The sequence below is a fragment of the Oncorhynchus clarkii genome, chromosome 26 (assembly GCF_045791955.1).
Source record: "Oncorhynchus clarkii lewisi isolate Uvic-CL-2024 chromosome 26, UVic_Ocla_1.0, whole genome shotgun sequence".
Classification (NCBI taxonomy): Eukaryota; Metazoa; Chordata; class Actinopteri; order Salmoniformes; family Salmonidae; genus Oncorhynchus; species Oncorhynchus clarkii.
The window spans coordinates 17,915,578-17,930,369 of NC_092172.1; the positions used below are offsets into that span (position 1 = coordinate 17,915,578).

The 14,792-nt window shown below is 43.5% G+C and overlaps 1 protein-coding gene across 1 annotated transcript in view; it reads right to left on the reverse strand.

Annotated features, from left to right (window-relative positions):
• Positions 1-3,398: 3,398 nt before the first annotated feature.
• Positions 3,399-14,792, reverse strand: part of LOC139385083 (PH domain leucine-rich repeat-containing protein phosphatase 2-like) — a 51,474-nt gene continuing 40,080 nt past the window's right edge. Inside the window, exons 13-19 of the mRNA XM_071130129.1 lie at positions 12,746-12,946; positions 12,374-12,536; positions 10,161-10,291; positions 9,890-10,003; positions 8,880-9,074; positions 8,086-8,317; positions 3,399-7,919 (exon numbers count right to left, since the gene is read on the reverse strand). Coding sequence (XP_070986230.1) covers positions 6,627-7,919; positions 8,086-8,317; positions 8,880-9,074; positions 9,890-10,003; positions 10,161-10,291; positions 12,374-12,536; positions 12,746-12,946 — 2,329 coding nt within the window. The 3' untranslated portion in view covers positions 3,399-6,626. The remainder of the gene's footprint in view (positions 7,920-8,085; positions 8,318-8,879; positions 9,075-9,889; positions 10,004-10,160; positions 10,292-12,373; positions 12,537-12,745; positions 12,947-14,792) is intronic.

A 14,792-nucleotide genomic window follows, 5' to 3' on the forward strand; every position in this document is an offset into this window, starting at 1 on the left:
AAATAAAAATATCATAATATGCAACAATATACAATAGAATCCCTTTATTCTAGATTCTGTAGTGGAGAAGGACCTATACATTTGCATGAAACAATGTACAAAAATAAACCTCAGCTTCTTGGCATTGAGAGAAAATATTCAAGCATCTCTAGAAAAGAATGTACAGAAGGAAAGTTGAGATCAAACAATGTTTACTTTGGTCACATGTTAAACAATTGAAACATCCTCAAGATCAGATTCTTTCCAGAGTTCACCATAATCATTTAACAGAATGGAGATTCATTCAGTTAAATATAACAGCAACACATGCATACTTTCTCACTCAGACTGCAATGACAAACAGGCAGCATGTTCTCCCTCTGAGAAGAGAAATAAAACACATGTGTTTACAGAGAGTGGATTAAACGGAATCAGAAAAGCATTGACACAATAACCTACTTAAATATGCATACCCACACACACAGCTGTATTTACATAGGATTATGGTGCACTCAGATCATGAACAGTAGTTGATCTCCTCTACTAAATAATTAAAGGGAATACTTTGCCATCATTGTGATGTCACCTTGATCTGTTACTCTGTGCCCCATCTTACTCGGCAGAATCGGCAGAATGAATACACCCCTTGATCTGTTACTCTGTGCCATACGTACGGTATGCATATGTACAGGCACATTTATTCCTCTATCTAGGTTAATGACCTTCTCAATCAATATTGTTTCTAGCTCTTGTTAGTAGGAGTAAACTTTTTGGTTCTTTACAAAAGCAAGGGAGAGTTGACTGTAAACAAAATAGCAAATTATAATTGGCTAAGGATTTGCAGATGCAAGTTCTTACATTTGGAATGCATTTTTGGCTGCTAGAGCACATAACATAGGTGCATTTGGAACGCACAGAGCTTAGTAGTGTGTTGCTGGTCCCCACTTGGCAAACTAGGGCCCAATTATGGAGCCTCTTGATCAACTTTTCTACATGGACCACTGCGTAGAAAGAGTTGACAAAAGGTGAAAACGCACACGATGGCAGAACACTGCACACACAGACAAGAATGCTCAGTTACTACTAATTTCCATAGTTAAGAAAAAAGGATCCTCCTAGGTGTGTAACCTGTGAGTAATATAAACAGGTGACACTTTGCATATTTGATGTGAGGGAATTCATGTTCATAATCATCTACATTGTGTAGTGTATTTGAAGTCCAACTTCCTGTTCATTTAGAGGATTATGAGAACTTTGAATTATCTTGTTCCACCAACCACATCAAAGACCTCTTCATACTGTTCTTATGTTCTCAACTTAAATGCCATATGAAAATGTCAGATGTGTGCAAGCTCAAATCTGTTTCTTTAGTCTGTCCTGAAATGCTCAGGGTGGAGGGCAAACCCACACCTGTGGTACATGTACCTGTGTTACCGCCTGAGGCACAGCAGGTGGCTTCCGTTAGCAAACAAAGCAATATTCAAAATGCCTGCTTTCTGCCACTTATCATCCCTAGAATGAGCCAGGATCTTTCACCCCACAACACCAGCTGCTATTCCTCTCATGGAAGCAGAATGACTCAATACAAAAAAGCCTTAAGACTTGAACAAGGAAGAACAATGCCTATCTTTGTGCTAAAAGACAAACTTGCATCCAACCGAAAAGCAGTTTTGTAATTCTCTCACACTTCACTTTGAATTATTAGCACTTCTATTGGATACTTTCTCTTAGAGAAGACATGATATGTTTGGCTGACAGAAGCCACAACAACGACAACTCAAGCCCTATGAGTTAATGTGCATTTTTGATAAATATCTCACATAATACTCAAATATCAATATTTGAATATATTTATCTCCCTATGTACAAAGTGCTTTAAACAGTGTTTGATCCTTTGAAGAGCAGATTTTGTCCGAAGTTGGAACAAAATAAGTGAATAAAACTTACAGTTGAAGTCAGAAGTTTACATACACTTAGGTTGAAGTCATTAAAACAAGTTTTTCAACCACTCCACAAATTTCTTGTTAACAAACTATAGTTTTGGAAAGTCGGTTAGGACATCTGCTTTGTGCATGACACAAGTCATTTTTCCAACAATTGTTGACAGACAGATTATTTCACTTATAATTCACTGTATCACAATTCCAGTGGGTCAGAAGTTTACATATACTAAGTTGATTGTGCCTTTAAACGGCTTGGAAAATTCCAGAAAATGATGTCATGGCTTCAGAAGCTCCTGAAAGGCTAATTGACATAATTTGAGTCAATTGGAGGTGTACCCGTGGATGTATTTCAAGGCCTACTTTCAAACTCATTGCTTCTTTGCTTGACATCATGGGAAAATCAAAAGAAATCAGCCAAGACCTCAGGAAAAAAACTGTAGACCTCCACAAGTCTGGTTCATCCTTGGGAGCAATTTCCAAATGCCTGAAGGTACCACGTACATCTGTACGAACAATAGTACGCAAGTATAAACACCATGGGACCACGCAGCCGTCATACCACTCAGGGAGGAGACGTGTTCTGTCTCCTAGAGATGAACATACTTTGGTGCGAATCAATCCCAGAACAACAGCAAAGGACCTTGTGAAGATGCTGGAGGAAACGGGTACAAAAGTATCTATATCCACAGTTAAACGAGTCCTATATCGACATAACCTGAAAGGCCGCTCAGCAAGGAAGAAGCCACTGCTCCAAAACCGCCATAAAAAAGCCAGACTACGGTTTGCAACTGCACATGGGGACAAAGATCGGACTTTTTGGACAAATGTCTTCTGGTCTGATGAAACAAAAATAGAACTGTTTGGCCATAATGACCATCGTTATGTTTGGAGGAAAAAGGGGGAGGCTTGCGAGCCTGAGAACACCATCCCAACCGTGAAACACGGGGGTGACAGCATCATGTTGTGGGGGTGCTTTGATGCAGGAGGGACTGGTGCACTTCACAAAATAGGCCATCACAAAGCCTTGGCCTCAATCCCATAGAACATTTGTGGACAGAACTGAAAAAGCGTGTGGGAACATGGAGGTCTACAAACCTGACTTAGTTACACCAGCTCTGTCAGGAGGAATGGGCCAAAATTCACCCAACTTATTGAGGGAAGGTTGTGGAAGGCTACCTGAAATGTTTGACCCAAGTTAAACAATTTAAAGGCAATGTTACCAAATACTAATTGAGTGTATGCAAACTTCTGAACCACTGGGAATGTGATGAAATAAATAAAAGTTGAAATAAATAATTCTCTACTATTATTCTGACATTTCACATTCTTAAAATAAAGTGGTGATCCTAACTGACCTAACTAAGACAGGGAATGTTTACTACGATTATATGTTAGGAATTGTGAAAAACTGAGTTTAAATGTATTTGGCTAAGGTGTATGTAAACTTCCAACTTCAATTGTATATAATAAATCTCATATTATAAGCAAGCAGGCGTTAGAAAGGCAAATTCACCAATCAATCCTCTTGAACGTTAAGGATGAAGTAAATAGCCATTTCGAAGCCGCTGTGAGGTTTTTGAGCATCTAAAATACTGCCAATTCTACGAAACCTTTAGAATCCACCCCTCTGGTCCCAATCCTTGTTCTACTGGCTTGAAACGTTACATTGCTCCCTCTGCAATTTGGAGAAAATAATGCAAAATATTGCCGTGTTATATGCTCCTGACCTTGCCACGTAAGGTCAAAGGGCAAAACCAGCTCCGCTAAAGGAAATAAAACCAACAGAAAAAGACAGTCACCATCACCATTAGGACTGGCAGCGCTGCATTAAGGCTATGAACAAGCATAGAGTGGGTTGTAGCTAGCTAAGCAGCTATGGTAAGTATTACAACCATGCCACTAGCCTTCTCACAGTGGCATCTAGGAACACATCCCAGTCATTCTCTTGTCAGACCACAAGCCCTCTCTTACTAAGTCAGAAAGTTATCCTCTCTAAAATGGGTTAGGGTTAGGCAGTTTGGCACAAAGGGGAAGGGTGGTAGATTTTGGTCTGCAGCTTTGTTATATCAATGATGAGTCAATTAGTGGTATACTATCCTCTAACATTGCTGGAGCACAAGTGCAACTTTATAGAAATGTCATATTCACAGTCAACTGACCCATATTATGCAGATGCCTTTATTCAAAGTAATGTCCATGACGGACATATTTCACAATGTCTGTGCTAGATAAAAGTCAGGGCCACTCCATACCTTAGCAACACTAAAACCATTAGCAAATGCCCCAAATAAAGTCTGAACTCAAATTCTGATGCAAAACGAATGGCTTACACTCAATACTTTAGTTTTTTCACTCTTCTCGGGACACAAAAGTGCTTTGCTCATTTTTGCTAAAATTCCACATAAACGTAATCTGATAAACCCGTTTTCCTCATTGGTTGGATGGTATTACCCAAGGGTCCTCTGACAGCTTAGAAACATATGGAACAGACAAAGGCTTGTCTCCACACTATGAAAGAAGAGTAAGAGAACATCCTCCTCAGCATTAGGTCAGGTGTCCTTACATACCTCTTGAAACGTTGTTCCTTCACAATACCCCATCCAGTCATCCACCCACCTGTTGAAATGGTTTGGTGTTGCCACTTATGTGAGCTTCACACCACCCCTCTTACTCAAACCAGCCCTTATTGTCGCCAAGACAACAATGAGCTTTTCTGTCCTGCCAACAAAAACACACTGTGCTTGTTCTGAATCTGTTATACAGTAGGTGGTAGCGGTGGTAGAGTACACTGGTGATATTCACTGATATAGAACTAACATTTGAGGCAATTCATAGTTATCACCACCAGATGTCCCACAAACCCTTATTGAATCTGTCAGTAGATCTATGAGAATGAAATATCTAATTATTGAAATTATTTTTACTCCTTCTCTCGCCGGTCACTGACTTAAAATGAAGAGCATCAACCAGCTATATCTATAGGCTCCAACGGAATTATGCAAACTGCATGATTAAAATAGACTTTCACAACATGCATACTTTTCATATACATGTAAAATAATACCATGTTACATCCTCATTTTAGTACACTACTCATGGATATTTTGTTCAGTTGACTGTGAAGCTAATGGAATGATGGGAACAGAATGATTCTCAAACCTTAAAAAACACTTTCGATATGTTGGTCACTGGAGAGATTTTGCACAATTTCCTGGGTACAACAAGCGTGAAACTAGAAAAACTAAAGAAAAAGGGGCTACACACCTCACAGTATCTGGACTCCTTAAATGATGGCACTCGAATAATGTGAAGAACATGTTTTTTCACCCATCACTTGTAATGATTACTGTACAGTATCTGGTGTGCATTGTAGCGTTTTTGAGATATGAACACCGTGAACAATTGTTTCGTCTTCATTGTCACCACTCATGTTGCCCATAAAACATAATTAATATAATTACTTTTTCTGTTAAAATTTGCTGACCATGCACTGTCACGGATACAGTGTTACAATAATGGTTTTGAAGCAGTATGCCATATTGGTTCTGTACAGGTGAGCAATGCACTGTTATGTTATTTTGTGTATGCCTTTTTATGAGAGCTTGATGCTATTTTTGAATGTTATTTTCTGTATTATTCCTCCCAGCAAGGCTTCAATGGTTTCCAAATGGATACGCATCCTGATGCTGGGACTAGGCCAAGCTGGCCTTGTGATTACACCACTATGTGGTTCTGCACTACACTGCTCAGACTAAATGTGTATATAGATACTAACTGTATTTCCCATATAGAGGATTATGGTGTTGATAGAAAGGGTCACTTCTTAGTTTTTTTAGTAAATAAAAATTAGATTCGTTTTTTTTATCGCCTGCTGTTATGTTCCTACCTGCCTCTAGCATACACAGTCTGAATCCTTGTGCCACAGAGTAAGGCCAGTCAGCCCAGTTTCCAGTCCTGCCAGCCATTGTGCAGTCAACAGGTTAGAGAGGGAGATAAAGTAGGATATATATATACAGACAGACAGACAGACAGACAGAGAGAGAGAGAGCGAGCGAGCGCGAGAAGTGGCTGTACCATTGGTGGCTCCTGGAGGACGCTGTCACACAGTGATGTTCTATTCCAGGGCTAATACTGATGTGTGTCCCCTCCCCCCTCTATACACACACAGGCAGGGAGGCAGGGACATCTGGGGCTGAGTCATCTACAGTAGGCACTTTTTCACCTTTTGGTCACAGGACTTGTCCCTGGGATCTAGGAGCCCCTGCAGCCCTCAGCAATGGAATGATAACACACTCAAATGGATTATTCTACCATTTCACTATTTGACCTTCCTTCCAAGTAAAGGGAAATGTTGCAAACAAGTTCTGCAGTCTAAAACGCATGAGGTATTCTAGTTCAGGCTGGGGTACTTTGGCCTCCGGTGGCCCCATTCTTTTCACAACCTATTTTCATGGTTGGTGACTTCAGTGCCTGTTCAGCTCTGATACTCAGACAGTTCCACCAGGTTCATCAGACAGTTAGCTAAGCACCTCTCTATGTCTAATGTGACGTAACACATTCATGTGTGAACAGTCAAGGCCCCACATGTCTTCATGACAGAGCTGAATGGAAACTTGAACTGGAATATCCCACCTGTGCCAGAGAGACCTCCTCTGCCCCCCTGGTATGGCACTGTCACAGGGTGGTGCTGTGCTCTGGCCCCCTCTAGAGGGCAGTATCATAGACTTCCTGCTGTAGGGCAGGGATAGGGTTAGGGGCGAGGTCCCGCTGGGGCAGCATGGCAGCAGGGGGGTGGGGGTGGTCCCACACAGGGTCTCTGATGGAGGGGGGTGTGAAAGGGGGTGGAGGTCCTGGGACCATAGGGCTCTGGCCCCTCAGCTGCTCCCTAACATCCTGCTCTAGACTGGGAGGCACTACCAGCTGGTCCTCGGGGTCCTGCTGGGCAGGGGCAGTGAAGTAACCCGACTTCTTCTTAGGGGCCTCCAGGGCTACCTCGATGAGGTTGTGGCTATCTTCCGGGGCCACCACGGAGCCATTGGAAAGCTTCTTCCCAAAGAGGCTGGAGGTGGAGGGGGACTTCTTTAGGTCGGAGATCTCTCTGCCACACACAGCCAGCAGGCAGCCATTAGTGGCTGACACCACCACGCTGTTCTGACGACGCATCTTTCCGTTGGGGTAGTCTGAGCGTGTCTTGTCCAGGTTGTGGTCCTTTGGGCTCGCGGCTGGCCCAGAACGGATCTGGAAAGCACAGCAGTGGATGTCTACCTCCACCTCCAGCTTGCTTCCATTGGAGATGACCCCCTCTAGTGGAGCCTCGTCATCACTGTCCAGCCCGTTGTCAGACTGGTTACTGGAGAAGGTGGCACAGGAGGGCTGGCGCTGGAACAGGACAGGGTGGGGCCCCCCTACCCCAGCTGAGCCGGGTCCCGCGGGGGCACAGAGCGTGGCTGCAGGGTGGAGACTACAGCGCCTCTCAGGTCGGGCCATGGGGCCAGTGGAGGGGTGCTCGTCAGAGGCTGTGGAGCCCGCCTCACTCCCCACCTCCGAGGCCGAAGTCTCGCTGTTGAACTCTGAAGCGATGCCACTGCTGGAGGAGGGCGTGAGCGGGTCCCCTGGGGGAGCAGTGACGGGGAGGGGTGTTGGAGGGGGTCCACGGGGATCTGTACCAGTACTGGCGTGAGGGGGCTCACAGGTACAGCTGTCCTCCCCGATGTGCAGGGACACCACCACCGCCCCCACATTGTCCCGGCAGCCGTAGCTCTGGGCCAGCGTGCAGAGCTTCTTGGCAGCTGCGCGGGGGTCCCTCACGGCCTGCACGGTGCACACAGCCTCCTGGTAGGACACCCTCTCAAACAGCGCCCGGTTCCCCAGGATCAGGAAGTCATCTTGGGAACACAGGGGCTCAGTGCGCACCCAGGGCTTGGGCAGCACCCAGGGAGACAGATAAGAGCATCCCAACAGGCGAGAGCAGCATGTCACTCCACTCACTTTGTTATCCTACAACACAATAACACAGGAGGGGACTCAGCTCTGCACTTTGAATACAAATGAATACCTCGGAGCATAAAGCATCACATCAAACGTTAACTAACAAGTAGATCTTTATGAACACAAAGGCCCTCACAAAAACGTGCATTCACACACGCCTGACTCCCAACAGTACCTCAGTGATGATCGCCTTGCTGAGTTTGACCCTGTCCATCTCTTCGGTGCTCTGCTCCAGGCTGAAGACCTTGGAAAGGGGCAGGGGCTGGCCGTCTCGACACAGCACCGCCTGGCAGCTGCCCACGTTGGCCACCGTCAGGCTGAAGTAGCTGCCCAGCTCCGACGGCTCGTGGTGGATGTAGCAGAGCAGGGCAGATGCACCCAGCTTCTGACCAGCCATGCCCAGTTTCCTGCATCATACAACATACATCACAGAATGCAACTATCAGCACATGCCCTGCAATTAGCTAGCTTCTTTGTTAAACAGTAAAAGTAGACCATTATGAATATTCATTATGTTGTTATTTGCATATGTTAGTTCCTAGCTAATGCAGTTGTGAATTAATCAAATGTAAATGAACACGGAATAGTACAATTGTAGGTTTGTCTTCCTTAAAGGGTAACAGTAATTCATAGCAGGGGCGCAACTTTCAGTGGGGGCAGGGGAGGGAACATGTCCCACCCACATTCTGAAGTTGCATTTTTGTCCCCCCCAGTTTTATCATTGGAATGTGATACAAAACGAGGCAATGGTGTGCTTTAGGACCATGGGGACACCTCCGATCGGTGGGGTAGGTTGTTTGGAGTGTTTATCTGACTGGATAAAAAAATAATAATGATGATGTCTACCCCACTTCTAAAACCAAAGTTACGCCCCTGATTCATATGATACTGAAATGTGCCTACATTTTGCTTGTATTACAGTAATACAAGCAGAATGGGTGTGTGTCTGTGTATGCATGATGCTCATACCTGTGTGAGGTGAGGAAGGTGTTGCTCATGTACACACTGTCCACACTGGAATGCAGCAGCTCCTCCGACAGCACATCTCCCATGGTGCACTGCAGCAGACGAGGAACTTCCTCATTGCGGTCTCCGTCGAAGACGCCATAGGCCGCCTCAACACTATCCCCAAAGCGGTCCACTGCCAGCACAGACACACACAATCTGTCCCCAAGGAAGAGAAAATACTGTTAGTATTGATATAAGATTAACACAAAAAGTGGAAACAAAATGTGGTTACATTTTCTGTGTGTAAATCCCATTATACAATCTTGCTCATAAGCTTAGAATCTTCCTCAAATTCAAGCCAAACAGGAATAACTCATCCATACTTGAACACAGTGAGACAGAGCCCTATTCCTACAGAGGCAGCAGGGGCTCATCCAGGCATGCCCCCCTGTGACACTGTGGTGGTCATGACCCTGTGAGGCCCTGTTAGGACACGAGCCAGGCAAACTGGGCCCCCATCAATGATGCAGGGGACACCGCTTTATACCCGTTGTATCCACAGGAAGTATTAGGCTTCCCTGCCTTCCCTACTATTAAACAAGATCCGCAGCCCAGGGGCCTAGATGCCAGCCCCAACAGACGTTCACCCAGGCAGTGGAAGCTGTGCTGGGGCTGTACAGTTAGATAACTAAGTAACTCCTCCATAGATGCATATTATAGCCCCGGGTAGGGTTTAAAATAGGATGCCAGCCAAGAGGCAGAGCAGAAAATAAATTGGCTTATATGGACTATGAGAAGCACATCCTCTTCTCAGACCATTTAATGTAGTGCTGCTCACAGCGATTCCCTGAAAGAGGAAATGCTCCTTAAAGGCGCTCTCTAAAACCACACGTGATCTCATAATCTCATTTATACCCTCTCATCAGATTGTCATAAATTAGGGCTTCCCTCACATACACGCTCACTCACTGTCTCAAAGTAACTCTCTCTCCCTCTCCCTCAGCCCTCCTCCCTCCCTCCCTTCGGCTCACTTGTTCCTCTGCCCGCTCATCTCAGAGTAGCCGTGGTTCCACAGGGTGGAGGAGCCCAGGGAGTCCCCGGTGGCCATGGCTGGCTTCTGGTCCAGCTTCAGCGTGGTGATGTGACTGAGGAGAGAGAGAGAGAGAGAGACAAAGAGATGGGGGCATTACCTCACCATGCACTGGGCTGAACCATAATTCACGCTGTAGCACAAGAATAGAATTTATCGCATAGCTTATCCAAGTACACCAGCGGCCTGATACTGTAGTCTCTGTGTGTCACCTGAACAGGTTGAGTGTTTTGTGCTCCAGCAAGAGGCTGCTGTTGCCAGTCAGGTCTAGTTCGTGCAGGGTAGCCGTTAGAGAGTCTGGCAGTAGGATCTCAGTCAGCTCATTACAGCTCAAGTCCACCAGCTATATATACACACACACACACACACACACAGTGGATGGAGAAGATAACACACACAGTTATACATTATAACATTGTAATAAAGACATATACACATCTAAAATACATATGCATAAAGAAACACAAACTAGGGCTAACCCCATTTAGTCGACTGGTTGATTGTTTTGTCGATAGCCTGTTGGTTGACCGAGATTTCTTTAGTCGAGCAGTGCACAAGACACCTGTCTGATTCGTGCCTGTCTCAGTGGACTAATCCATTGCAGATGACACGGGGAGGGCACAGTCCATCACTCTAAGACGTGACATACTGAAATTGTATGTGGTTATATTATGTAAAAAATAATGCAACACTAGTAAGTCTAGTATTATTTTATAACAAATGCACTTTCTCCCGCATTGGATACGGTCGCTGTCCGCGGTTCTGAAACATAACCTTCAGTGCGCCGTAGAATTGACGCCTTTCCCTATGTTGCATAATAGCAAAGTTAACCTGCATATTGGGATGGAAAACAATGTGGTGGAGCCAGCAGAAACAGATCTTGCCTAATTGTCTAAAAACAGTTGAGGAGAGAGGAAACGCCAACTTAACTGTCAAATGTGCCTGGCTTTATAAATCATCCATATATATCTACAGAAATAAGACAGGTCTTGCTTCTGTTGCCTGTTTGAGTGATTAGTTAATAGCCTAATGATTCCCTGAGCACCAAGCCTCATGCAACAGCAAAATGTCAGATAAAGCAATTTCACAGATTCGGCTGTTTTTAATCTTTGCTATGCTGTAATTTAAGCTTTACATTTTTTTGGGGGGGTTAGTACAGACTGGTATTACTTATAATGTATTTAGTGTTGTTTACACAGTTCCAAACAGGCAGAAAAATGATATTGTAATCTAACAGCACCTGTTTGTCACACATAATATGTACCCAGCTCTCACTCCTGTAGCCTCCTTGTCCTTGATCTCCTTACTGTTATTATTACAATTATTATTATAATCATCATTATAATAATAAGTAATGTCGTTATCATTAGTGGTCTTGGTATAGCAGCCTTGTATAACCACCATCGAGCTGTATGCAAAAGAGCGTGTCCTGTTTAGTCTTAATACCATAACTTACTAAGGCCTATATTTCAATATATAGGCTACTGTATCAATCAATCATCCATTCGTTCATGCCGTCACATAAATATCAATAAGACATTCATGCTCTGAAATGCAATCAAGCATTTTTGTTTTAAAGTGAAATAACAAAGGGAGCTGTGAATAATTAGCCTCAACGATAAATAGACTGCAATTCCCAAATGCATGCAACTGTTTTTAGTCTGCTGTAATAAAGACTTTATATATTTATTTATTTTCATTAGAACAGACCTTGGTACACATATTTAGTGGGTTTTTTTACACTATTTCAAATTATAATATTATAATCTAACAGCAACTGTTTGGCACAATATCAGTAAACATTCACCTGTTTTGAGTATATCTTCCACATGCATTTTGCTGTCATGTGTTACTGTATTCGAAATTTGTTATAACCAATTTATTGATGTGATTATGATAGGTTATAGGTCAGGCCCTATTGGCCACGTGCATGTGATGAATACATGTTTCAAGTAAAGAGAGCAAAGGTTGAGGGAATAGGGAATGTTATCTTAAACAAATGACGTATTTCTGTAACATAACTTCAGTCAGAAACAGGTAATGGCTGAAATGACGTTGCTGCTTCAGCACGGACAGCGCAATAAACACTTGCTGTGGTGACTTTTCGCTGCAGCAGGGAGGAGAGCGAGACAACATACACCAGTCACACAGGCACTCGCTATCATTTTTCATTTTTTAACACAATGTGCCCATCGGGCTCTTTCTTGAGTCATCTTAATTATTTAATCAAACAGTGGCTTAAAGCATCAGACAAGCTCAGTGCATATGGTTGATTTTTATTAGGGTGTGTCTGTCTATATATGGAAAAATAAGTTTCAATATTTCAACTAATCGATTGGTCGGAAGAACAGGACGACTCTCGGTCAACCAAGATTTTGTTTAGTCGGGGAAAGCCCTAATATAAACAGATATGAGTGAAACTGACCTTGATCTCTGGCAGGTTGAGGATCTCAGGGAACACACTGATGTGGTTGGAGTGTGCTATGAGGGTGTGTAGCCTCTTACAGCTGGATACAGTGGAGGGGATGGTCTTCAGCTTGTTGCCACTCAGATTCAGCTCCTCCAGCAACTCTAGTTTACTCAGTTTACTGCACACACAGAGCAGTATAGAGACGTCTCCACCACAGAACAATGGCTCATATCAGATCTAAAGAATAGCTACAGTATATTAGGAGCAATAGAAAACATTTTATGTCTAGAGACGCAATCTCTAAAGTAGTGTAGAATATGTCCACTGATTGGAGGCATTTCATAGGTACAGTAGGAAGGCAGTATAACTGGGTGTGGAGCTGGTTACCTGGCAGGGAAAGAGAGCAACTGGTTGTAGGCCATGTGCAGGACTCTGAGGTTCTGGTGTCCCACAAGCAGAGCAGCGCAGTTCTCATTCAGTTTGTTCCCCGTCAGGTACAGTTCCTGGAGGGTGCTGAGACTCTCCTCTGATTGGCTGCTGGGGGGAATTGTCTCCAGGGCATTAGCTGACACGTTCAGGTACTTTAGGCTAGGAGGAGGAGCAGAGAGCGTTGTATGTAAATAGGAAAGAACCCAGGATTAATTGCCAGTGATATACAGTTGAAGTCGGAAGTTTACATACACCTTAGCCAAATACAATACAAATCACCATTCCTGACATTTAATCCAAGTACAAATTCTATGTCTTAGGTCAGTTAGGATCACCACTTTATTTTAAGAATGGTTAAATGTCAGAATAATAGTAGAGAGAATGATTTATTTCAGCTTTTATTTATTTCATCACATTCACAGTGGGTCAGAAGTTACATACACTCAATACGCATTTGGTAGCATTGGGTCAAACGTTTCAGGTAGCCTTCCACAAACTTCCCACAATAAGTTGGGTGAATTTTGGCCCATTCCTCTTGACAGAGCTGGTGTAACTGAGTCAGGTTTGTAGGCCTCCTTGCTCGCACACACTTTGTCAGTTCTGCCCACAAATTTTCTATAGGATTGAGGTCAAGGCTTTGTGATGGCCACTCCAATAATATTGACTTTGTTATCCTTAAGCCATTTTGCCACAACTTTGGAAGTCTGCTGGGGTCATTGTCCATTTGGAAGACCCATTTGCGACCAAGTTTTAACTTCTTGACATGTTGCTTCAATATATCCACATAATTTTCCTTCCTCCTGCGGCCATCTATTTTGTGAAGTGCACCAGTCCCTCCTGCAGCAAAGCACCCCCACAACATGAGATGCTGCCACCCCCGTGCTTCACGGTTGAGATGGTGATCGCCGGCTTGCAAGCCTCACCCTTTTTCCTCCTAACATAACGATGGTCATTATGGCCAAACAGTTCTATTTTTGTTTCATCAGACCAGAGGACATTTCTCCAAAAAGTACTATCTTGGTCCCTATGTGCAGTTGCAAACCATAGTCTGACTTTTTTATGGCGGTTTTGGAGCAGTGGCTTCTTCCTTGCTGAGCGGCCTTTCAGGTTATGTCGATAGAGGTCTCGTTTTACTGTGGATATAGATACTTTTGTACCCGTTTCCTCCAGCATCTTCACAAGGTCCTTTGCTGTTGTTCTTGCACTTGTACATTCATCTCCAGGAGACAGAATGTGTCTCCTTCCTGAGCGTTATGATCGCTGCGTGGTCCCATGGTGTTTATACTTGCGTATTATTGTTTGTACAGATGAATGTGGTACCTTCAGGCGTTTGGAAATTGTTTCCGAGGATGAACCAGACTTGTGGAGGTCTACAATTATTTTCTGAGGTCTTGGCTGATTTCTTTTGATTTTCCCATGATGTCAAGCAAAGAGGCACTGAGTTTGAAGGTAGGCCTTGAAATACATCCACAGGTAAACCTCCAATTGACTCAAATGATGTCAATTAGCCTATCAGAAGCTTCTAAAGCCATGACATCGTTTTCTGGAATTTTCCAAGCCGTTTAAAGGCACAGTCAACTTAGTGTGTGTAATCTTCTGACCCACTGGAATTGTGATATAGTGAATTATAAGTGAAATAATCTGTCTGTAAACAATTGTTGGAAAAATTACTTGTGTCATGCACAAAGTAGATTTCCTAACCGACTTGCAAAACTATAGTTTGTTAACAAGAAATTTGTGGAGTGGTTGAAAAACAAGTTTAAATGACTTCAACCTAAGTGTATGTAAACTTCTGACTTCAACTGTAAGTGATGTAAATGTGTAATATCAAGTCAGCATTAGATGATTTAGACAGTGTAAAATGTAAAATGGACTTCCTCTTAAAACTGTTATGACCTGAGAGTTAAATGCTCTTGTTACCAACACTGGCCATAAATTTCCTTTAACAAAACAGATTCAGATAAAGGATGACAGGGAGAAAATCCATAAGAATACACCTTCTAGT